The 25078-nt window shown below is 40.6% G+C and overlaps 1 protein-coding gene and 1 long non-coding RNA gene across 22 annotated transcripts in view; one reads left to right on the forward strand and one right to left on the reverse strand.

The window, feature by feature from the left end:
• The window catches only part of KIF23 (kinesin family member 23), a 47191-nt gene extending 33334 nt beyond the window's left edge, over positions 1-13857 (forward strand). For 13 of the 21 annotated variants that reach the window (XM_081511906.1, XM_081511909.1, XM_081511893.1 and 10 more), the window contains 13 exons: positions 2296-2375; positions 2469-2588; positions 2804-2930; positions 3272-3430; positions 4308-4465; positions 5078-5251; positions 5723-5902; positions 6197-6499; positions 10435-10665; positions 11411-11493; positions 11683-11761; positions 12230-12300; positions 13232-13857. In XM_081511906.1, the coding sequence (XP_081368032.1) occupies positions 2296-2375; positions 2469-2588; positions 2804-2930; positions 3272-3430; positions 4308-4465; positions 5078-5251; positions 5723-5902; positions 6197-6499; positions 10435-10665; positions 11411-11493; positions 11683-11761; positions 12230-12300; positions 13232-13247 (1781 nt within the window). In that variant the 3' untranslated portion in view covers positions 13248-13857. Of the gene's footprint in view, positions 1-2295; positions 2376-2468; positions 2589-2803; positions 2931-3271; positions 3431-4307; positions 4466-5077; positions 5252-5722; positions 5903-6196; positions 6504-10414; positions 10666-11410; positions 11494-11682; positions 11762-12229; positions 12301-13231 lie in introns of all 21 variants that reach the window. The other 8 variants (XM_081511898.1, XM_081511899.1, XM_081511903.1 and 5 more) reach the window with 4 other exon arrangements.
• LOC145514330 (uncharacterized) lies at positions 3066-25042 on the reverse strand. Its single transcript, XR_014060061.1, has 2 exons — positions 24601-25042; positions 3066-3393 (listed from the first exon to the last, which is right to left on the reverse strand). It is a non-coding gene; the product is annotated as an uncharacterized LOC145514330 (long non-coding RNA).
• Between the last annotated feature and the right edge of the window lie 36 nt (positions 25043-25078).

The following is a 25078-nucleotide window of genomic DNA, read 5'->3' on the forward strand; positions in this document are numbered from 1 at the left end:
GCAGTGTGCAGGCTTCTCATTGTGGTGGCTTCTCTTGCTAAGGAGCAGGGGCTCTAGAGCGCACAGGCTTCAGTAGTTGCAGTGCAAGGGCTCAGCAGCTGTGGCGCACTGGCTTAGTTGTTCTGCGTGCGTGTTCAGTCGTGTCTGATTCTTTGTGACCTGATAGCCCACCAGCCTCCTCTGTCCATGGGATTTTCCAGGCAAGAATCCTGGAGTGGGTTGCCATTTCCTACTCCAGGGGATCTTCCCAACCCAGGGATTGAACTTGCGTCTCTTGTGTCTACTGCATTGGCAGGCAAATTCTTTACCACTGGCCACCTAGGAAGCCCCGGGTTTAATTGCCCAGAACTAAAAACACACACACTTTATATATGTCTATATAAAAAGACAAAGCATCTAGAATCCAGATCACAAGAGGAAGGATTAACCTTGGGAAAGCAGGTTTAGCTGAATTGGAAGGAAACAAGAAACCTGAGGGTTCTGATGCTCTGGAGACAAGAACAGAAACCATATCAGTGTTGACATGGTGGGGAAGAGGTGCATGGTTACGGAGTTAAAACTATACTGGGGCTAGTTTGTGGCTGGGGCATATGACAGCCTCAGGTTTCTAGAGGTTTTGGAGTTCTGAGTGACAAGGTTCAGGGTGTGGCTATAATGGTAAAGAGAGAAAGATTTCCTCGACTTGAGGTCTGGGCCCTCTGATGGCATGTTAGAGCGACCTTCCTGTTAGATGCTGAAGTTGACCCAGGAGAAGGTTGTAGGGTTTTGCGTCATGGGTGGGGTGAAGCCTGTGGACCCGATTCAGAATATTTTAGAATGTATAACATAAAATACAGGATTATAAAAGAAACCAATTAGACTGAAATGTGTTTTTAAAAGTATTCTTAAAACCTTTGTCATACAGTAATTTATGTACTTTGTTAATGCCTTAAACCTGACAGCGTGTCTATAACTACATAATTTCAAAGTAGTAGTGAATATAAGTATCTTGCTGCTGCTGCTGCTAAGTCGCTTCAGTACTCTGTGTGACCCCATAGACGGCAGCCCACCAGGCTCCCCCCGTCCCTGGGATTCTCCAGGCAAGAATACTGGAGTGGGTTGCCATTTCCTTCTCCAGTGCATGAAAGGGAAAAGTGAAAGTGAAGTTGCTCAGTTGTGTCCAACTCTTAGCGACCCTGTGGACTGTAGTCTACCAGGCTCCTCTGTCCGTGGGATTTTCCAGGCAAGAGTACTGGAGTGGGGTGCCACTGCCTTCTCCGTAAGTATCTTGAGATAAGCAATAAACTGACTGTTATAAAAGTATCTGTGACTTCTGTTGCTTAAAAACCGCAAGTACTACTACAACCATTACTATAGATGTTTGGCCTACATTCATAATTGAAGAAACAGCTAAATTTCAGAGGTTAGTAAGAAAAAAGATGTATTTACTTCTTCCCATCCATGTATGCACACTTCCTGAAGTGTACCCATGGACAACATCCAGATCTCAAGTGGCCATTAGAGAAGGAGGTAAAATGGATCATTCTGTGAGAGGTCTGAGGCTATGGCAAGTCTGTTAACAGGGACATGGGTTTTGATGAACACATGAAAGAAAAGGAGGAAGAACTGAGAGTTGAGGTCAAGGAAGAGAAAGCACGAATCATGGAATATCATGGAGGCACAGATGAGCTCTGTATTTTGAAAGGTGGCCAAGAATGAAAGGATGGTTTCAAAATGAAAAAACTTCTGTGTTGTAATACTTTTGGGGTCTCTGCAGGTGAGATATGTATTTTTGGCTTGATAGATCTGTCAGACTTGCCCTGACTCAGAAATTCAACCGAGTGGCCAGGACTAACAAGCAGGCTGCCTAAGAAACCTTCTTTAGATATAGAGGGAACAGATTTAGTTGGCTCATGAGACACCTGACTGGTAGAAACAGGAGCTCCTTCTGGTGCAAGGGAGACATCAATGTCTGCATGGAGCCAACTGTAGCCTGAAATATGGGCATGCTTTAGAGGATATTAAACATCTGTATTCAATATACTCTTTCATGGTATTTAAGATTTGAAAGAAACCTTATGGGTCATGAAGTATAATGTTACATTCAGTGGAGAGTCTTTACATAAGAATCCTGGTACTAACACTCTCCTGCAGCACTGGCAGATATGGACAGTTCTTTAAGCTGAGCCCACTAAAATCTGTCATTTGTAATTTCCATCTAAGAGTCTATGAAGTAGATATTCACAGACAAACAGACCATACTCTAGCTACTCCACTGGTGTCTTCAAATGACCTCTGTGTACATTTTTCTGTCAGGTAACATTAACCAGTCACTAATGACACTGAGAACATGCATGGAGGTCCTGAGAGAGAACCAAACTTATGGTACTAACAAGGTGAGCAGCAGCCTTTGGTTGTTTGTATACTTTGTATAGTTTTGTTTGTGTGCAGTTTCTGCCTGATGTGTTTGGGTTTGGATATATTTATAGATGGTTCCATATCGAGATTCAAAGTTAACCCATCTGTTCAAGAACTACTTTGACGGGGAGGGGAAAGTACGCCTGATCGTGTGTGTGAATCCAAAGGCTGAAGATTATGAAGAAAGCTTGGTAATTTTAATGCCTTTATGAAATCTGAGTTTCTGTAGAGAAAACCAATTACATGTGAAGAATAACATTTTGAACATTTTAAAAACTGATACAGAACCACTGGTTACAGAAGTGAACTAATGACCAATCTATTACTGTCTCATTTACTAATTTCTGAAGAAAGACTGGAAATGCTTATATATAAAAGCAAAATCAAACCCTATTTTGTATCTTAGCAAGTAATGAGATTTGCAGAAGTGACCCAAGAAGTTGAAGTAGCAAGACCAACAGACAAGGCCATATGCGGTTTAACACCGGGGAGGCGATACAGAAACCAGGCCCGGGCAGGTCCTGTTGGAGACGGTATGAGCTGCTGTGGCGTCATCTGCCTGCTGATGAGTCTGTCTGTCTCTCTTTTTTTTAAATCTATTTCACTTAAGAAAACTGTTCACTTTCTTTCCCCTCAACAAAGAAGTGCAAAAAACGTCTGAACCAAAGTATAAACCACATTTCTTTTATTATATACTCTGATATTTTTTTCATTTTTTCTTCTTTACAACTCATATAACTCATTTTTAAGGAACTATGATGAGCCCAACAAAGTACACTGTTAACTGGACTGGGGCTCTTACCAGTGTTAAACTTGTTTGACTAACTCTTTCTCTCCTGTGTAACTTTTTTTTTGTTTAAACAACTCCATACAGAACCGTTGGTTTCAGAAGTGGTTTTACAGAGTTTCCCACCTTTGCCATCCTGCGAACTTTTGGACGTCAATGATGAACAGACTCTTCCCAGGCTGATTGAAGCATTAGAGAGACGACATCACCTACGACAAACGATGATTGATGAGTTTAACAAGCAGTGTAAGTGCAAACTGTTTATAGTCATTTTAACATGAGAAATTTGTAGGGAGTTCTGTGTTGGGACAGCATCTTCAAGGAAGGGTTATTTTGTCTCTGAACTTAGTAGCCTCCAAGGCATCATTTTATATCCTAAGAATGTAAAGCAGAAGATCAAAGTGGATGTGAATTTCTCCCTTTTAAAAATTAACAGTCATGATGAAAGGGGTAAGAGCTACTTCTTAGCTCCTACCAGTTATTGATATGCAAGGCATTTAACATGTATTATATCTAATAACTGTATCTTTGAGAAGATTACTTAATCCTTTATTTCTAGTTTCCCTGTCTGCAAAATGGGATTGTAATTGTTCCTGCCTCAGAGGGAGGGCATTAAATATAAGGATAAATGATATAATGTATGAAAATTATGTATGACGTCCTGGTACGTAGGAAGTGCTCATTGAACGTATGTATTCTTATCACCATCGTAAGAAGTGTGAGGTAAATGGTGCTGAGACCTCCATTCTGAAATGAAGGAACGTGCTCAGAAACCAATGACCTGCCTGCGTCACGTGACTCGTGAGTGGTGCGCAGGGATACCAATTCGGGTTAACTGGCCCTAAGGCTAGTGTCACTTCTGTTTCTGCATTTGTTCTGAAACAAATTATTTATGCTATAGTGCAAAATGAAAGAGTTAAGTGTTTTTTCAGTAACAAAAGTGTCTTTTCTGTGGATTTGAGAATCAAACTCTTGATTTCCTTCCAGACTTGTTTTCTGATTGTAGACTTTCAAAAAGGTATTTGCTGAAGAGCTTCATTTTGTATAAATATTAGTTATAAAAGTTGATTTCATCAGTTATTTTGGAATTGGAGTAAACTTGGCCTGCATGCTTTTGTTTCAGCTATTACTTTTAAGGCTTTGTTGCAAGAATTTGACAATGCTGTTTTAAATAAAGAAAACTATATTCAAGGAAAACTAAATGAAAAAGAAAAGGTGATCTCAGGACAGAAACTGGAAATAGAACGACTGGAGAAGAAAAACAAAACTTTAGAATATAAGGTTGGTTTGAGGATTATTATAATGGATGTACGTGCTGGACATTTAACACTGGTCTTTGATTTAGCTGTTCTGCTATACGGACCTGCAGCTGCTGCTTCCTTGGGAGTTACCACTTGGTTATTTACTAATCTTCATCCCATTTCCCCCAAAGAAGAACTGTTAGTGAAAGGCAATAAAAGGGTAGAATTCTCTTTATGAGACAGACCTTACCAATTGAAGAGAATGTTCTGGTGTTTTAGTTTTGATTTACTACTGAGAATAATTTAGGGGCTACATGATTCATTCTAAAGAGAAGCTAATGTCAACCAATACAGTGTTCTCTATTCTAAAAGTGGCCTGTATAAAAACAAAATTTTAGGCCTTAATTTTAGGGAACAGTAATTTTCACATGAAATCAATTATAACTTCATCTTTCAGTGAGGAGCTTGTTTAAGAGTCCTCATTCTTAGGAACAGAGATGGGCATTCAGATGAAAGTTTAGAGGGAAAGGCTTTCTCCGTGATTCTTCTTTCCATAACTATGTTTGCACAGGCAGATTATGAGAGAGATTATTTGAAAGCTATTTGAAATGTTTACACATCAAATGTTGAACATAATGTTCTACATTCCCAGGTTGAGATTTTAGAGAAAACAACGACCATCTATGAGGAAGATAAGCGCAATCTGCAACAGGAGCTTGAAACCCAGAATCAAAAACTTCAGCGACAGTTTTCTGACAAACGTAGACTAGAAGCCAGGCTGCAAGGCATGGTGACAGAAACAACCATGAAGTGGGAGAAAGAATGCGTGAGTGTCATTCCTACAGCACTCATCTCATGGATGACTGATTTCTAACTGTAGGATTCTGAATGACTTGTACTGGGGTCCCTGGTGGCTCAGATGGTAAAGAATCTGCCTGCAATGCGGGAGATCTGGGTTCAGTCCCTGGATCGGGAAGATTCCCTGGAGAAGGGAATGGCAACCCACTCCAGTATTCTTGCCTGGAGAATTTCAGGGACAGAGGAGCCTGGCAGGCTATAGTCCATGGGGTCTTGAAGAGTCAGACACGACTGAATGACACACACACAGTGTTTTAGTGGTGGTGGCAACAGCAGCCACTACTCAGTCCCTTTTCCTTTTTTTCTCTGCCCTTACAAGTCACAGCAAATTAGCATTATGAAGAACTGTCATCTCTAGGAAATAAAATGTTAGGTGAACTGGTGCAGTTGGTTTGGTATAACTGAATTAGACTACTTACTGCCATTCATGAATCTTCAGGAGCGTCGAGTGGCAGCCAAACAGCTGGAGATGCAAAATAAACTCTGGGTGAAAGATGAGAAACTGAAACAACTGAAGGCCATCGTTACTGAGCCCAAAACTGAAAAGCCAGAGAGACCCTCTCGGGAGCGAGATCGAGAAAAAGTTACTCAAAGATCTGTTTCTCCATCACCCGTACCTGTATGTTGTTTGTAGTTGTGTAGTAACTTCATAGTACTAGAGAAGATTTGTTCAGATTAGCTGACTATTTGTGAGAATCAATTTTTTTGTTTTAAATTTATTATATTTCTCAAATTTCTATTTATACTCAAAAATTTAGTATAAACACAAATTTAGTGTAAAATTAGCAATTCAGTACAAAAACTGTCTTAAAGTTATAAATTATGTCTTCATGAGCTAAAATTATAGCAAAGTTAATGAATTGTTTCTCAGTTTTTCAACTCCTGCTCATTAATTTCTCTTCAATTTTTTTAGCTTTCTAGTAACTATATTGCTCAGATTTCCAATGGCCAGCAACTCATGAGTCAACAGCTACATAGGCGCTCTAACTCTTGCAGCAGCATTTCTGTAGCTTCCTGTATTTCGGAATGGGAGCAGAAAATTCCTCCGTACAACACACCTCTCAATGTCACATCTATTGCGAGGCGTAGGCAGCAGGAGCCCGGACAAAGTAAAACTTGTATCGTGTCAGACAGAAGGCGAGGGATGTACTGGAATGAAGGCAGGGAGGTGGTTCCTTCGTTCAGAAATGAGATAGAAGAGGATCACTGCAGCAGGGTCAGTGCCAGTTATCGTTTTAAAGCATTGTAGCAATAGATGTTAATGTTCTGTGTTTTTATAACTTGGTTCTGAAAGTTCACCGGAATGATGGTTGAGCTGTAATATAAGCAAGGTCTGATTTTTCTCTTAGTTTGAAAGATCAAATCACCCTGAAGCTGAGGCCTAGCTCTTCATCTGAAAAAAGCCTAGCCGCATCTGGCACAAAAAGTGCCACGTGTTCAGTGAACACGTGCTCCTCAGCTGCATGAACTGATGAGCATCCCAAAATCAGTGACTGTCTTAGAACACATTTTCCATTTTTTTTTTTTGGCTTTTCTTCCTCAAATTGGATTTTTTACTTTTTTTTAATTTCCATTTTTAAAACTGCTTTCCCAGACCTTTATTTTAAAAGATATGTAAATATTTTTTTTTCTTCAGCCTTTGACAATAAGTCATAGACTTTGTGTCTTACATTCATAACCACAATCTTCATCACACCTGAGAAGGTGGTGTCCCAATAATGGCTTTTCATTTTTTCAAACCTTGGTCCTATCAAGGTGAATACATTATAGGTGGTTATTATCTGTTTAATCTTTTTAATATAAAATAGTCCATCCTCCCATTTTTTTTATTTTCATGATACTATTTTTTGAGGAGCCCAGGCCAGTTTATAACTGCCAAAGGAAGGTTTACATGTCCAATAAATAGCTTTTAATCTCAAGGCCTTTGTCTCAATTTAGAACGGCTCTGCCTCATTCAAGGTTATTTAAACAAATTCCTGTTTATATTTTCTTCTTAAAGATTAAGGTAAAATTTTCTTCTGAATCTGAGTAAGTTGACAAAGTTAATATTGTGAATCTACATTTAGTAAAATTTTACTATATCTAAGAATTTTTCTTCTAAATAATCTTATAGTAAATATTTGCTTTAGATTTTCTTATTGTATAATTTAGGGTACAGAAAATATTTCATTTAAGTGGCCTGCATTCCTGATTATTAAGGGATGATGATGAATTACAAGGTATTTACCAAAGGCAACAGATAAATCTAAAGTTGCTTAAGCTTAAGTTCTTTACTTTGCAGATTTTGCAGATTTTGCTTTAAACCTTTTTGGGGAGCAAATTAATATGGTGACTGGTCTTTCTGATCAACTCTAATAAATCCTCCTTATTTCATGCAAATTCAAGGCCTACTTATGCCTAGTCAACATTAATGTTTCTAATTTGGCTATGAGATATTTAGGAGAATTTACTAGAGATCCTTTAACTTCATTTGAAATCAAAATCTCTTTAGAAGTGCAGCAGAATACACATCTAGGTTTGTTGGTCAAAAATTACATCAGGCGGACTCAATTTATATACTTCAGCAAGGAATAAAACTTAAATATTATTTATTTCATAAATGACAGTAGAGTGTAAAGACAGTCATCTTTCCAAAGTTTGTTTCACAATGTCTCTATTGCTAAATGCGTTTGAGAAAACTATCACCTTTGCTAAATGGTAGGTCATGCAACCTCATGGACTGCAGCACGCCAGGCTTCCCTGTCCATCACCAACTCCCGGAGTTTACTCAGACTCATGTCCATTGAGTAGGTGATGCCATCCAACCATCTCATCCTATGTCATCCCCTTCTCCTCCCCCCTTCAATCTTTCCCAGCATCAGGGTCTTTTTCCAGTGAGTCAGTTCTTTGCATCGGGTGGCCAAAGTAGTGGAGTTTCATCTGTAGCATCAGTCCTTCCACTGATTTCCTTTAGGATCTGCTGGTTGGATCTCCTTGCAATCCAAGAGTGATAGCCAAACAAGGCCCTATGTCATCTGACCCCATTACTTGTCTGGCCTCATCCACCGTTGTTCTCCCTGATCACTCTGTTCACCTCCTTGCTAGTTTTCAAGCAGGCCAGACATGTTTTAGACTCAGGGCCTTTGCATTTGCTGTTCCTTCTACTTGAAATATTCTTCACTTTCAAATCTGCTCAAAATTTATCATGTCAGTTAGCTTACTTTAATTTTTAATTCTGTAACTTGTGTTTCCTACACTCTGGGCTCTTCTGACTCTGCTCTTTTTTTATTTGCATAGCACTTGACTGTGACATTGACTACATTATTGAAATATACAGGATGTTTATGATATATTCAGATGACCAGTGCTGGGCTGGGGGCTTCCCTGGTGGCTCAGACAGTAAAGAATCTGCCTGCAATGTGGGAGACCTGGTTTTGATCCCTGGGTTGGGACGATACCCTGGAGAAGGGAATGGCTACCTACTCCAGTATTCTGGGCTGGAGAATTCCATGGACAGAGGAACTTGGCAGGCTACAGTCCATGGGGTGGCAAATAGGCAGACACAACTTAGCGACTGAACAGCAACAAATGATATATTGCTTTCCCTCCCAACCCCTCTGCTAGGGTGTAGCTCTATGAGGGCAGTGATTTTTGGTTTGCTCACTGTTGTGTCTTAAGTGTTTACAACAGGGGATGGCACATTCTAGCCATTCAAGAAATATTTATGGAATGAGCAAAGAAGGATAGCTTTATGGGGAGGGTAGTGTCTGAGACCGGAGAAGGCAATGGCACCCCGCTCCAGTACTCTTGCCTGGAAAATCCCATGGATGGAGGAGCCTGGTAGGCTGCAGTCCATGGAGTCGCTAAGAGTCGGACACGACTGAGCGACTTCACTTTCACTTTTCCCTTTCATGCACTGGAGAAGGAAATGGCAACCCACTCCAGTATTCTTGCCTGGAGAATCCCAGGGACGGCGGAGCCTGGTGGGCTGCCGTCTATGGGGTCGCACAGAATCGGACACGACTGAAGCGACTTAGCAGTAGCAGTAGCAGGTCATGAGAACCTCTTTTCTTCCTTGTTCAGCATTAAGCCATTTTAAGAATGGGATGTTTCCTGCTTGTTGTGAGGCTTGGTATCCTTAGTGTCAAACGCTGTTGCCCATATTTTGGTGTCATGATTTTGTCACTGGTGCATTTGTTTCTTATAATTGTACAGGGGAAATACTTCAGTTCTCCAGATACACATTTTAAATTAGGTGTCCACACTTGACCGGTTTTGAAGGATTTGGCCCGTGACAGACCATTTGATTTGCTTTCAGTTTTGCAAACAAAAACTTTGCAAAGTTACAAAGAAACTATTAACTATGTTCTGTATGTGATTTTTCCCCCCTTAGGTTGAATGTGCTAAACTTAACTTTCCTAAATTTATATAACATTTTACTGGAAGTATCTAGTTTTTTATTGCATGATAGAGACTGATTTGATAATGAATTCTTTATCTGATTCTTGGAATCTTTATGAAATGTTTGTGAACTTTTCGTAAAGTTATGTTTTGGGATTTTAAAAAGTATGCAGAAATACTTCATTTACATTCTTTTAATCATTTTATAACAAGGTTCTTAAAATACCTTATGTTTTTTAGCATATATGTACTATACAGCTCCATCAGCTTTTGCTGGGGGGAGAGATCTGGTTTTTTAATAGGAGTATTTTCACTTTTGTTCAGAGGCCTATGATATGTTTAGGGCTTTTATTGATCTTTTTGAAGCTTTTAACATAGTTGTGGACCTAACAGTGTACTTCACAATAGCAGGAACAAATACTGGTTTTTGATCAAGAATGCAAAAATGAATTATTTGTCCTAAACACCACTTACACAGGAAAGACTAGCAGCATTACCAGAACTTTCCCTTCCACTCTTTGTTGAAAGGGAAGCTCTGTAGTAGAATATATAATACATACATAAACTGGTGTTAAAGATGTTTGTTCGTTTTGTGTTTACATACAAAGAGAACATTTAAACTGCTTGAGTAACATAGCTTTTGAAAAGGTTCATGCATTTGTTTTCATACTGTCACCAACTAAAGTAGCCAAAACTGCTGCACTTCTAATAGTACCCTTAAATTAATTCTGGGTTATGCTTGTTTCTTGATTCCTCTCTCAATCTGATCAGAACGCACCACCAATTCGTCTGCGACACAGACGATCACGCTCTGCGGGAGACAGATGGGTAGATCATAAGCCTGCCACTAACCTGCAAACTGAGACAGTCATGCAGCCACATGTCCCCCGTGCCATCACTGTGTCTGTTGCAAATGAAAAGGCACTAGCTAAGTGTGAGAAGTACATGCTGACACACCAGGAACTAGCCTCCGATGGGGAGATTGAAACTAAGCTAATTAAGGTAAAAAATTTACACAAGAGAAGGAAATATTCAAAGAACAAAAAACCATTTACTCTTCTGTTCCTTTGATGACACATAGGCATTGTCAACTGGAAGATAAATGGGTATCTGATTAAACCTTTTTGTTTGTTAGAAAACTCAAGTTAATCCTTGGGTTCGAATCTGCTAAACCTGTTAGAGGAACTCCAGAGGTATTATATTCTTTTAATTAATGTGCATTTTGTTTTAAATCAAACAAAGAACTCCTGCCTTTGCTTAAGAGTACTGTCATTCGAGGGAATTCCTTGGCAGTCCAGTGGTTAGGACTCTGTGCTGTCACTGCCAAGGACCCAGGTTCAATTCCTGGTCTGGGAACTAAAATCTCACGATAAAGGCCAAAAAAATAAAAAAAGACTGTACTGTCACTTGTGTATGAGAGAAGGGGAACATCCAAAGAGGAAAGTATATTGCCTTAGAACATTTAGAAATTTGATAGACTGCTTGATCTTTAGTGTAGTTTTTAAATTACTGGTTGAATAAAAAGGAATGTTATTTTCTGCAAGTAAGAATGCTATTAATTATACTGCATTGAACTTTTGTTTAGCGAGACAAAGTATTTTAAGGTACAGACCCAGCAGTCCAAGCACCATCTGGTTTTGTAGATGGGAGTTTTCATAAAAGTCTTAAAATCAGTTTGAAATATATATATATGTTTATCATTTGGATGTATAAAAGTGTTAACGGTGATCTTTTCTCCTGGCTGTAGGGTGATGTTTATAAAACAAGAGGTGGAGGACAATCCGTCCAGTTTACTGAAATAGAGACTTTAAAACAAGAATCACCAACTAGGTGAGTGATCAAATTGCTTTCTTTAGAGGGCTGTAATTTTCTTAGCTGCTCATTCTTGAGGAACAGACTAGCCTGTAAAAACGTGTCATTAATTCTCTGAAGGAGTATATATGGTATTTCTCTATTTCTAATATTTTTCCTGTTCTTAGATGTAAAAAATAACTTTTGCGTCGTTCCCTTTTTCTGTAGTCGAAAACGAAGATCATCTACAGTAGCACCTGCCCAACCAGATGGAACAGAGTCTGAGTGGACTGATGTAGAAACAAGGGTAGGAGTAAAATATTTGTAGGGGTGTCATATATTAAGCCGCACAGCTATAGCTTTTCATGGTCTTTGAAACAAACAGCTAAAGTCTGATCTCACATGGCCAGTGCAGCCTGTGGCCAGATTAGAGAAGGTATTTGTATTTCTGCTCTGGTCTTACTGGATGGAGCTCTTCAGTTCGAAGCCCCTGTTTTTAGTGTAGTGTAGTGTAGTGTCGTGTGCCCAAGAATGAAGTAAGAGAGCATCACCCTAGAAGAACAAGAATGTCCATCAAGCTGATGGGAATCCTCTCAGGAGCAGAACGGTTATTCCTGGGGACAGATTCGAATAAACAGTGTGGGAAGGTGGGGGCCAGGCTCCAGCCTTTGCCACTAACTTTCTCAAGAACTCTTTCTGGTAGAAAATGAGATTACCTAGATGATCTCTAAAGACCCTCCTGCCTCACAGTTTTCCTCTGTGGTTTTCTCCCCAGTGCTCTGTGGCTGTAGAGATGAGGGCAGGCTCTCAGCTGGGGCCTGGGTACCAGCACCATGCACAGCCCAAGTGAGTACTGACCAAGTGTGGCCTTTCTCTTTTCCTTCCCCACCACCCCTTCTCCCTACAGCCACCTTTTTTTTTAAAGAGGATCTATGAGGTTTTTGTTTACCCTCTGGAATATCCTGGCCCTACTGGCAGACTACAGTAGGCAGTAACAGTGCTGAGAACCCTGGGGGGTTGGATAAGAGCAATTAGAGCTGTAAGAACATTCACTCTTGTTCCTAATTTGTGAGTGTTCATAAAGCTTTCGGAGAAGACAATGGCACCCCACTCCAGTGTTCTTGCCTGGAGAATCCCAGGGACAGAGGAGCCTGGTAGGCTACAGTCCATGGGGTCGCTAAGAGTCAGACACGACCAAGCAACTTCACTTTCACTTTTCCCTTTCATGCACTGGAGAAGGAAATGACAACCCACTCCAGTGTTCTTGCCTGGAGAATCCCAGGGACGGGGGGAGCCTGGTGGGCTGCCATCTATGGGGTCGCACAGAGTCAGACACGACTGAAGCAACTTAGCAGCAGCAGCAGCATAAAGCTTTCAGAGGCCTAAGGGAGATCACCTATAAGGAGGGGAGGCTGGCGTCAGAGGTGACAGCTCTTCACATAATTCATTCTTTCCTAACCTCTTGTTATAGCAAGAAGTGTTCATTAAAATAAAATGGGATGGTGAAATCTGTGGTAGGGAAAGCAATCACATATTAAAGACATACCCAAGAGTCTGGCCCATTCTTTTACTATTTTAAGCCCCTTTTTTTCAAATATCTAACTATACAGGTCCATGCAACAAGATAAAGATGGGAAGTCTAATTAAAGACTAGATAAGCATATTTTATTTGCTTTCTTAGGACTTTAACTTTTCCCATGATAAAACAGGAATTCTCTCAAAGCCCTCCTAGAGATTCATTGCAAAATTCAACACTAAATGCTGGCTTTCATTTTAGGCGCAAGAAGCCATGAATTGACAGTTTCAATAAAAGAACATTTTCATCATTTGTGTTGGCGATTTCTCCAAAGCAGTGCCTTCTGAAAACCATCTTATAAAACTCCAGCTTTGTTGAAAATCACAGACCTCATATGTCATCACACACTGGCCTTTATCAGGGATTCCCCTGTGGCTCCAAAGATATCTAGGACTCTACAAACTTTTTATATTATACACCTTGCCATATTTAATATTAATAGCAGAGAAAGACCCCTCTTTCTCGTTGCTGTATGAACTTTTTTATATTGCTATTTTTTTTGTATATTTCTTGTATACTTATAAACTAATTCATGCATGTATTTGTATTGGACGATTAAGGAAAAATATATCTAGATCACGCTTTGCTTTTTATTGTGACTTTTCCACCTACTGTCTATTTCTTAAGGATTTATAAACAAAACAAATGCTGCTATTGATTAGCTGTGAGAATGCACTTTAGACATATATTGGACAATTCAACCTGAGATGTCAGAGACTCGCCAATACTAAAACCATTTTAGTAAGGTATTTGGAATTTTGTATGTATGTACTTTCTGACATTTAGATATGCCAAAAGAAATGAAATAAAAGCACTAAGAAATACAAGGTTACGTGATGATAATTTAACACATACTCCCAGAACCTAGCATCGTGCTTTTCATTCAGCTGGCAATCATTTGTGGGAGGGATTAAACAAAAGCACTAGAAACTGCTGTCACCATGCTGAGCATACTTGTTTCAGCATGCAAAGAAACAGGTTTGAAAGGGACTATTTACTCTGCTGAAAACCAAGAATACCCTCCCAGCCCACACAACCTGCTGGTGTACTGCGGTCCACAGGCCATCCTTCGTACATAAACTGTGTTTGACTTGGAATCCTCTTTTTACTTCATTCAACTAACTAACTTCGGGTTTCAAGAACAGCACTCAATCTCCAGGTATGAAAATTTTAAATTTTTGGTATTATTATACCTAACTTACATGTGCAGATAAAAAGTAGAGGAGCAAGTGATGGCGGCATCATGGCAGTGTGAGTTGTTCCTTTTCTTCTTTTATTTACAACTAACTGGTTTGTTCATGGGCTTCCCTGGTGGCTCAGACAGCAAAGACTGCCTGTGATGCAGGAGACCTGGGTTCGATCCCTGAGTCATTCATAACTGAACAAAAGTTTCTCTGTACACTACACCAGAACACGCAAAAGATTTCTACCAAAAAGTGCTTCAGAACATAAGTGGGGAGACCTTAGCAGGACTGCAAACCCAAGAGTTCCTGAGCCTGCCTCACTCCCACTTGCTAGGGGGAGGGGCGGGAAGCAAGACGGAGAGTGTGGGCGGACAGGTGGGCGAGAGCATTTGTGGAGAACCAGGCAAAAGGTGCGGGGAGAGAATCCAGTTTGGAGGCCGAAGAGGAGCTTCCAGTGGCTTCCACTGCCAGAGACCACAGCCACCTCCCTCAGAGGTCTTAAAGTGACTGCCTAACTGCCTGGCTGGGCACAGCTGGAGGAACCTGTTTCTCTCCAGCAGCACTAATTCCTCAGGAGCGACTAGTGGGAGTGGGGAGAGGGCAACAAGAACAAAGGTCACTGAAGGATCTCACTCCCTGCTGTCTGCCTTGGATTTCAGCAGGAGGTCTGCGCATGGCCCTCTGGGGGGCTTACCGCAGTGGAGGGTTCCCCCTGCCTGCTGTGGACAACCACAGGGGCTAAGCCCACACCTGCCCCACTCTGCTGCCAGCTTTTTCTAGGCTGGCTTTTTTTCACATGCTCTCCCTAGCATGGCCCTAGAGCCAGCTCAGGAAGAGAAACCAAAAATTGAGCTATGCCGCCACCTTGTGGAGAACAAAAGAAAGGTTTCTAATGGTCATTGTTGAACTGGAACATCTAACAACCAGTAAGAAAGAGGTGTGCTACTTCAAACTCAGTGGCAGAGGCACATTTTACCAAACTGAAAAATCATGGTGACATGGTATCCCAAAGAGAGAAACAATAATAATTCTTCAGCAACTGCATCCACAGGCGCAGAATACTGTGATCTGATAAAAATTAGAAACAACTGTGATGAAGGTACAAGAAAACTTAGGCAGTTATTTACCAAATATAGGTGTTATTAACCAAATATATTGAATTTTCAAAAAGAATCTTCAGCTGAAGAATTCAATGAATGAGATCAAGAATGTGTAGAAAGCTTAGGGAATCAGGCAAATGAAATCTGGGAAAGAATTAGCAACTTGATTTCTTAAAAAGTGAAGAAAACCTAAGCGAACTCTCATACGTGATGAGATGAGAAAAAGTAAGAATGGTCTATCTGAAGGAGCAGAGAGGGAAAGGGGAGCCGAGAGTGTGTATTTAAATAGCTGAGAATTTCCCAAGCCAGGGAGGAAATTGGACCTAAAAGCCTAAAAGCCAATAGGACACCCTATTATCTAACTGCCAAAAGACCTTCTCCAATTACATCAAAAGTCATTAAAAAAAAATCATAAAGGCAACAGTGGGGAGAAAAAGTAACTTACAAACGAATGCCTGCAAGGCTATCAGTGGATTTCCCAGGAGAAATTCTACAGGCCAGGACAAAGTGGAATGACATATTCAAAGTGTGGAAGATAAATATGGCCAGCCAAGAATACTTTATCCAGCAAAGCTGACCTTCAGCTATGAAGGAGAAATAAAGGCTTTCCCAGACACACAAAACCTGCCTTACAGGAAATGCCAAAAAGAGTTCTTAAGTTGAAATAAAATGATGCTAACTAGTGACACAGAAACAAATGAAAGTATACATAAAAAGAGGTAAACTGTGACATCAAAAGTATAAAAGGGGAGGTATAAAAAGGGTTGAACCATTACAGGAGAATGAAAACAAGAAGCTATCAGCATGAAAAGGACTATTTAACTTATGAGATGTATTATGAAAGCTACAAAGTAAGAAGTGAGTGAAAAAGCTGGCTTGAAACTCCACATCCAAAAATCTAAGATCATGGCATTTGGTCCCATCACTTCATGGCAAATAGAAGGGGAAAAGGTGGAAGCAGTAACAGATTTTTATCTTCTTGGGCTCCAAAACCATTGCAGATGGTGATTGTAGCCATGAAATTAAGAGATGCCTGCTCCTTGGAAGGAAAGCTATGACAACCTAGACAGCATATTAAAAAGCAGAGACATCACTTTGCCAACAAAAGTCCTCATAGTCAAAGCTATGGTTTTTCCAGTAGTCATGTGTGGATGTGAGAGTTGGACCATAAAGAAGGCTGAGCGCTGAAGAACTGATGCTTTTGAACTTGGAGAAGACACTTGAAAGTTCCTTGGACTGCAAGGATATCAAACTAGTCAATTCTAAAGGAAATCACCCTGACTATTCATTGGAAAGACATGCTGAAGCTGAAGCTCCAATACTTTGGCCACCTGATGTGAAGAGCTAACTCTGGAAAAGACCCTGATGATGCTGGGGAAGATTGAAGGCAAAAGGGGAAGGGGCAGCAGAGGATGAGATGGTTAGACGACATCACTGGACGCAATGGACATGAGTTTGAGCAAACTCTGGGAGATGGCTGAGGACAGAGGAGGCTGGTGTGCTGCAACCCATGGGGTCACAAAGAGTTGGACACGACTTAGTGACTGAACAACTACCACCACCACAAAGCAAAAAAACAGAGGCAAGAAACCTTATAAAGAAAAAATAAGGAGGGGTAGACTGAGCAAATCACTAAGGAAAACTACTACTTTACAAAGGTAGAAACAGGAAAAAGATAAAAAAACAAGGCAAATGATAAGATAGCAATAGTGAGTCCTTATCAATAATCACTCCAAATGCATTATGTTACTTATAGGCAGAAGAAAAAAAGAATTATAGAAATGAACCCATTTACAAAACAGACTCACAGACTAGAAAACAAATTTATGGTTACCAAAGGGGAGGGATAAATTGGGAGTTTCGGACTGACATACACACTATATTTAAAATAGATAACCAACAAGGACCTACTGTGTATAGCACAGGGAAATCTGGTCAATACTCTATAATAAACTAAATGGGAAAAGAATTTGAAAAACAATAGATACATGTATATGCAGAACTGAACCACTTTGCTGTACACCTGAAACTAGCACGACATTCTTAATCAATTACACTCCAATATAAAACATAAATTTTTAAAAGAGGACTGAATCAGGAAGAAATAGATAATATGAACAGGCCCATAATAACCAAATAGATTAAATTAGTAATCATAAACCTCCTAACAGAGAAAACCACAGGACAAGATGGCTACACTGAAGAATTCTACCATTCAAAGAATCATCAACATCAATCCTTCTCAAACTCTTAGAAAAAATTGAGAAGGGAATACTTCCAAACTCATTCTATGAGGCCAGCATTAACCTGAAACCAAAGCCAGATAAAGACACCACAAGAAGTGAAAATGACAGATCAGTATCCCTGATGAATATAGAACAGAAAATCTCAATAAAGTATCAGCAAACTGCATTCAAGAACACTTAAGAACTGTATACCATGACCAAGTGGGATTTATGCCTTGTATGTAAGAATGGTTCAACATACATAAATCAATAAGTGTAACACACATTAATAAAAGATTAAAATCACACGATCATCTCAATAGATGCAGAAAAACTGTTTGACAAAATACAACATCCTTTCATGATTAAAAACCATAGCAGGCTGGGTGCAGAAGGAACATACCTAAAAATAATGAAGATCATGAATAACAGTTAACATACTTTCACTGGGGAAAGAAAGCTTTTCTTCTAAGATCAGGAATAAGACAAGGATGGCTACTCTCATTATTCTTATTCAATATAGTATTGGAAGCCCTTGCTAGAATAATTAGGCAAAACAAAGAAATCTATCTGAATACAATGAAAACACTACCTTGAAAAGATATCTAACCCCCGTTCATTGCAGCATTATTTACAATAGCCAAGACATGAGTCCACTAGCCAATGAATGGACAAAGAAAACATGTTATATATAATCACAATGAAATACTATTCAACTATTAACAAAGAATAAAATCCTGCCATTTGAGACAACATGGATAAACCTTGAGCATATTTTGTTAAGTGAGGTAAGTTAGACAAGTACTATCTGATGTAACTTATATACCCATCTGAATGCAGTGTTCCAAAGAATAGCAAGGAGAGATAAGAAAGCCTTCCTAAGTGAACAATGCAAAGAGAGGAAAAGAATAGAATGGAAAAGACTAGAGATCTCTTCGAGAAAATTGGAGATACCAAGGGAACATTTCATGCAAAGACGGGCACAATAAAGGACAAAAACGGTATGGACCTCACAGAAGCAGAAGATATTGAGAAGAGGTGGCAAGAATACACAGAAGAACTGTACAAAAAAGATCTTAATGACCCAGATAACCACGATGGTGTGATCACTCACCTAGAACCAGACAACCTGGAGTGCAAAGTCAAGTGGGCCTTAGGAAGCATCACTATGAACAAAGCTAGTGGAGGTGATGGAATTCCAGCTGAACTATTTCAAGTCCTAAAAGATGATGTTGTTAAAGTGCTGCACTCAATATGCCAGCAAATCTGGAAAACTCAGCAGTGGCCACAAGACTGGAAAAGGTCAGTTTTCATTCCAATCCCAAAGAAAGGCAATGCCAAGAATGTTAAAACTACCGCACAGTTGCATTCATCTCACACACTAGCAAAGTAATGCTCAAAATTTCCAAGCTAGGCTTCAACAGTCTGTGAACTGAGAACTTTCAGATGTTCAAGCTGGATTTAGAAAAGGCAGAGGAACCAGAGATCAAATTGCCAACATCTGTTGGATCATAGAAAAAGCAAGAGAATTCCAGAAAAACATCTACTTCTGCTTCATTGACTATGGTAAAGCCTTTTACTATGTGGATCACAACTAACTGTGGAAGATTCTCAAAGAGATGGAAATACCAGGCCACCTGACCTGCCTCCTGAGAAATCTGAGTGCAGGTCAAGAAGCAATAGTTAGAACCCGACGTGGAACAATGGACTGGTTCCAAATTGGGAAAGGGGTACGTCAAGGCTGTATATTGTCACCCTGCTAATTTAACCCTATGCAGAGTACATCATGCAAAATGCCAGGATGGATGAAGCACAAGCTGGAATCAAGACTGCTGGGAGAAATATCAATAACCTCAGATATGCAGATGACACCAGCCTTATGGCAGAAAATGAAGAGTAACTAAAGAACCTCTTAATGAGAGTGAAAGAGGAGAGTGAAAAAGCTGGCTTAACACTCAACAATCAAAAAACTAAGATCATGGCATCTGGTCCCATCAGGTCATGGCAAATAGATGGGGAAACAATGTAAACAGTGAGAGACTTTATTTTCTTGGGCTCCCAAATCACTGCAGATGGTGACTGCAGCCATGAAATTAAAAGACACTTGCTCCTTTGAAGAAAAGCTATGACTAACCTAGACAGCATATTAAAAAGCAGAGACATTACTTTGCTGACAAAAATCTATAATAGTCAAAGCTATGGTTTTTCCAGTAGTCATATGTGGATGTGAGAGTTGGACTATAAAGAAAGCTGAGCACCGAAGAATTGATACTTTTGAACTGTGTTGTTGGAGAAAACTCTTGAGAGTCCCTTGGACTGAAAGGAGATCAAACTAGTCAATCCTAAAGGAAATCAGTCCTGAATACTCACTGGAAAGGACTGATGCTGATACTGAAGCTCCAAATACTTTGGCTACTGATGCAAAGAACTGACTCACCAGAAAACACCCTGACGCCGGGAAAGATTGAAGGTGGGAGAAGAAGGGGATGACAGAGGATGAGATGGTTGGATGGCAACACTGACTCGATGGACATGAGTTTGAGCAAGCTTCGGGAGTTGGTGAAGGACAGGGAAGCCTGGCGTCTGCAGTCCATGGGGTTGCAACGAGTCGAACGTGACTGAGTGACTGAATCCAAACTTGTAAAACTCAAGAGTATTATGGTGGTTACTTGGGCATAGGAGGTGGGAGGACCTGACAGATGTTAAGTTTACTACATGCAACAAGTATAAATAAGCCCTAGAGATATAATGCACAGTACAGTGAATATAGACAACAGTACTGTACTGTAAGGAGCTTCCCAGGTGGCTCAGTGGTAAAGAATTTACCTGCCAATGCAGGGGACGCAGGAGACATAGGTTCAATCCCTGGGTCAGGAAAATGCCCTGGAGAAGGAAATAGCAACCCACTCCAGTGTTCTTGTCTGGGAGATCCCATGGACAGAGGAGTCTTGTGGGCTACAGTTCACAGAGTTGTAAAGAGTTGGACACGACTGAGCACGCAGCATGCACACACTGTATCATAAATGTCAAACTTGCTAAGAGACTAGAACTTGATTATTCCAACTAGTAAAAAGAAACAATTATGAAATGTGATACAGGTGCTAATTTTTACTATGTGCACATGTGCTCAGTCATGTCTGACTCTTTGCAGCCCCATGGACTGCAGCCCATCAGGCTCCTCTATCCGTGGAATTTTCCAGGCAAGAATACTGGAGTGGGTTGCCATTTCCTTCTCCAGGGAAATCTTCCCCACCCAGGGATGGAACCCGTGTCTCTTGCATCTCCTGCATTAGCAGGCAGATTCTTTTATCACTGCACCACCTGGGAAACCCAATTATTACTACAATGGCAATCATTACAATACATAAATGATCTAATTATACATTTTAAGATGTTGTATACCTTAAATTTACACAATGTTACATGTACAATGTATTTCAATAAAAAATGAAAAGTAGATTTTTGCAATTGTAAAAAAAAAAGAGAAAGCATTAGATAATATAAAAATAATTTGCCACGAACTGACAAATTCAGTGAATTTTCATGACACCCATATGTGCTAAAGCACTTCAGTCACGTCTGACTCTGTGTGACCCTATGGACAGTAGCCTGCCAGGCTCCTCTGTCCATGGGATTCTCCAGGCAAGAATACTGGAGTGGGTTGCAATGCCCTCCTCCAGGGGATCTTTCCCACTCAGGAATCGAACCCAGGTCACCTGCACTGTAGTCAGGTTGTCTACCACTAGTGCTACCTGGGAAGCCCAGAATATCTATGTATTAACTATGCTCTTCTCGACATTTCAACAATAAACATGGTTTGGGGACAAAATCAGAAATAGTACTATGGAACATCATGATGAAACAGCCATTTTTAGCTGAGTGAACATTTTTCCTCTTTTTTTTTTTTTGAGGCTGATTTTCTTTTTTTAATTACTAAAATTTTTACCAAATCTCAAGTTTGTGTACATGACACACAGTGAGGCCAACCAACACCAATACTAATTACAGTCTGGAACAGAGAAAAGTTTATTACAGATTCACACAAGAAGATGGGTACCTTGTGCCCTAAGAACCCCAAAGTTACTGAAAGCTTTCAGCAAGCCCCTTTATTCAGCAAGCACCTTTCAAAGCAAAAGATGAGGGAGGGGCATGGTTAGTTGCTGCAAACTTCCTGGTGTCCGTCCAATCCTTTGTTCTTGAAGTCTGGTCATGGTCAGGTAATGATGTTCCTGTAAATCTCTACCAGATGAATGTTATTCTCTGTCCTGATCAGAAACGGCAAAGTCTCAAGGCACAACTTTCACCCTCCAAGGTTCCCGTCTTGCCTAAGAGGAGGTAGATCTCAGTTGGCAGGTTCTTCAGGGCCAGGTTCCCACATCCTGCCCAGCTGTCGTGCCTGAGTTCACCCAACCCACACTGGCCCTCAGTCTCCTCAGGCTGCCCAAATGGGGGACGCCAGGTCTCACAGATCTGCAACCCGGGCAGACGGCCACTGCTAGAAGGTCACAGAGACAGGGACGGGGGAGAGGTTCACTGCTCCTCAAGGTCTGGGCCACAGCTAATGGAGGGCCCTTAGGGAGGGCTCTGGAGCTCTGCAGGACGTAGTCCCCAGTCTGTTCCCTGGGCCCTCCAGCTCACCTGTTGGCCCAAGGCTGGGTGAGCTGGAGGGCCTCTAGGAGAAGGCCTGAATCTGCCTCTTAACTCACTCTCCACCTGATGACCACCACCCCACCAACCCTTGGCTAAATCAGTTCCCTAATGGTCCCCCATCAACAGTTACTTGTGAGCAGGGCCACTGCGGCGCTGACCAATAGCTGAGCAGGACACTAACAGTCAGTCACTGACAGCTGGTTGCCAGTGGGCAGGGCCCACTGAGGCACCAGAGCAATGGCTGAGCAAGACCTGTCGCCCAGTAACAGGGTGCAGAATAAAGAGCACAGCAATGGCTACCTCCTAAGGACTGTGCTCATCTTGCTCCGTTACAAAATGACAGTTTATCTGTTTTTTAAAATTTTATTTAATTTTAATTGAAGAATAACTGCTTTACAATACTGTGTTGATTTCTGCCATACATCAACATGAATCAGACATAGGTCTACATATGTCCCCTCTCTCTTGAAACTCCCTCCCACCTCATTTTTTTTTTTTTTATTAATAGTGAAGGTGTGATATTATTCCTAGCAAAAAGCAGATCCAAAGGTTAGGGGAAAAGACAAAATCCACTATTTGTAAGCAAGGTCATATGTTTGTTTCTAGAATGCTTCAGAGTACCTCTCTCGATAGATGCTACTCTATTTCTTGACTATTTTTAATTTTTTAAAATGTCACATAGCTTAGTCTTTTGAAATACTTGCCTCACTATGCCATTTGCGATCTTAGTTCCCCAATCAGGGATTGAACCTGGGTCTCTAACAGTGGAAACGCTAGAATTCCCATGAAATAGATCTTAACCGGAAGTTTTGACTATGATATGGGAACGCAGGGTAGTAGAATTTGTCTGAAGTAAGAGTATGTTGAATCCAGTTAAGTCTCTGAAAGGGAAATGCATCAGCAATTGATGTTTTGCTTAAACAGTTCTAAATAGTTACGAAGAATAGCTGTAGTTAACTGGGTGCTCAGTCTCTGATACCCTGTAAAGGTGTTATTTGTCATTTATAGGAGAAAAAGTAGACTGAAGGCAAAAGGGAAGGGGGCGGCAGAGGATGAGGTGGTTAGATGGCATCACTGACTCAATGGACATGAATTTGAGCAAACTCCAGGAGATAGCGGAGGACAGAGGAGCCTGGAGTGCTGCAGTTCATGGGGTAGCAAAGAGTTGGACACAACTTAGCAACTGAACAACATCATCAAACTAAAAAGCTTCTGCACAGAAAGTGAAACCATCAACAAAATGAAAAGGCAACCTACTGAATGGGAAAATATACTTGCAAATCATGTGTCTGATAAACAGTTAACATGCAAAACATGCTAAAAATTCATACAACTCAGTAACAAAAAAGCCCCCAAACAACTGAATTTAAAAAATGGGCAGATCTGAATAGAGGTTTTTTCCAAAGAAGACATACAGATGGCCAAACAGGTACTGGAAAAGGTGCTCACCATCACTAATCATCAGGGAAACACAAATTAAAACCACAACTCACACCTGTTAGGAATGGCTATCATTAAGAAGTGTTAAAAAAGAATAAACCCTTGCCATTTGAGACAACATAAATGGACCGTGAGAGCAGTATGCTAAATGAAATGTCTGACAGAGAAAGACAAACACCATAAGATCTCATTGTACGTGTGATCTTAAAAAAACAAACATAAAAAACCCCAAAACAAGCTCATAGATACAGAAAACAGGTGGTCGACAGGTGAGGATGGGGAGGGGAGTGAGAGAAATTGGCGAAGGGGGGGTCAAAAACTACAAATTTCCAATTATAAAATAAGTCAGTCATAGGGATGTAAGGTACAGCATGGTGACTACAGTTAATAATGTTGTATCACATATTTAAAAGTTGCTTATAGAGTAGACTGTATCACAAGAAAAAAAAAACTGTTGTTTATGTATAGTGATGGATGTTAACTAGACTCATGATGGTCACTTCCCAATATAAACAAGTATCTATTATGCTGTATACCTGAAACAAACGTCAATTACACCTCAACCGAAAAAATTCTAAAGAAAACCTCTCAGTATGAATCCAACACCAGTTTTCTTAGCTTCAAAGGACACAAAACAGCAGTACAGCACCTAACGAGACAGCAGCTACATCACAAGTGCTTTTACACCAAACTAGGAGGTCCTTTAAAAAAAAAAAATGAAGTTGAAGCGGCAAGTTCCCCTATATTCCTAATATATCTTTAATGCTTCGGGAAGGAAAGAAAAAACAAAAAAAGGACAAAATTTACTCATAACCCCCAAACCCATCCCTCTCTGCAAACAGAAGCAGGAAGCACTGAATTTAGGTTCCCAGATTTCAAATCCAGGTTCCGTCTGGCGGTAACGCGGAATCTCGGGAAACCAGGACTACATTTTAGTTTTGTCATTACAAAATGGAGATAATAGTACTTACCTCTTACACTGGGTGAGGCTTAACTGAATCTTTGTAGAGTGTGGCCCAGTGCCTGGGACATAGTAGTCGCTCAAATGCCTCTGCTATTGCAACGCTTCAGATTTCCCATTTTCTCCTATATTCAATATTTTATTGGAGACGCTGTTTTAAGCACCGGGACCTCCCGGCTAAACCTCAGTTGCTGCCCTCCAGCAGGTCGCTGCCCGCCGAGGGTGGGGACTGGGGAGTGGGCTGACAACGTCATTAAATGACTGCTTAAGAAGTGTCACACGGGCTACAGTAGGTGGGAGTGACGCCTATTTCCCTACGAAATTTTTCGTAAAAGTAGTTTTACTGTTCACAAACCGTGAGTTTTTAACCCAAAACAAAGAAGTTAGCATTCACAACTGCCTGACAACTTTCTGAACCCGCGAGCTACTTATAGGTTTGCGCAGACGTCTTCGGCGGGAAGTCGCGATAGGGTCTATACCCGCCTCTT

This window comes from Giraffa tippelskirchi, chromosome 7 (assembly GCF_054371585.1).
Source record: "Giraffa tippelskirchi isolate mGirTip1 chromosome 7, T2T-mGirTip1v1.2.pri, whole genome shotgun sequence".
NCBI lineage: Eukaryota > Metazoa > Chordata > Mammalia > Artiodactyla > Giraffidae > Giraffa > Giraffa tippelskirchi.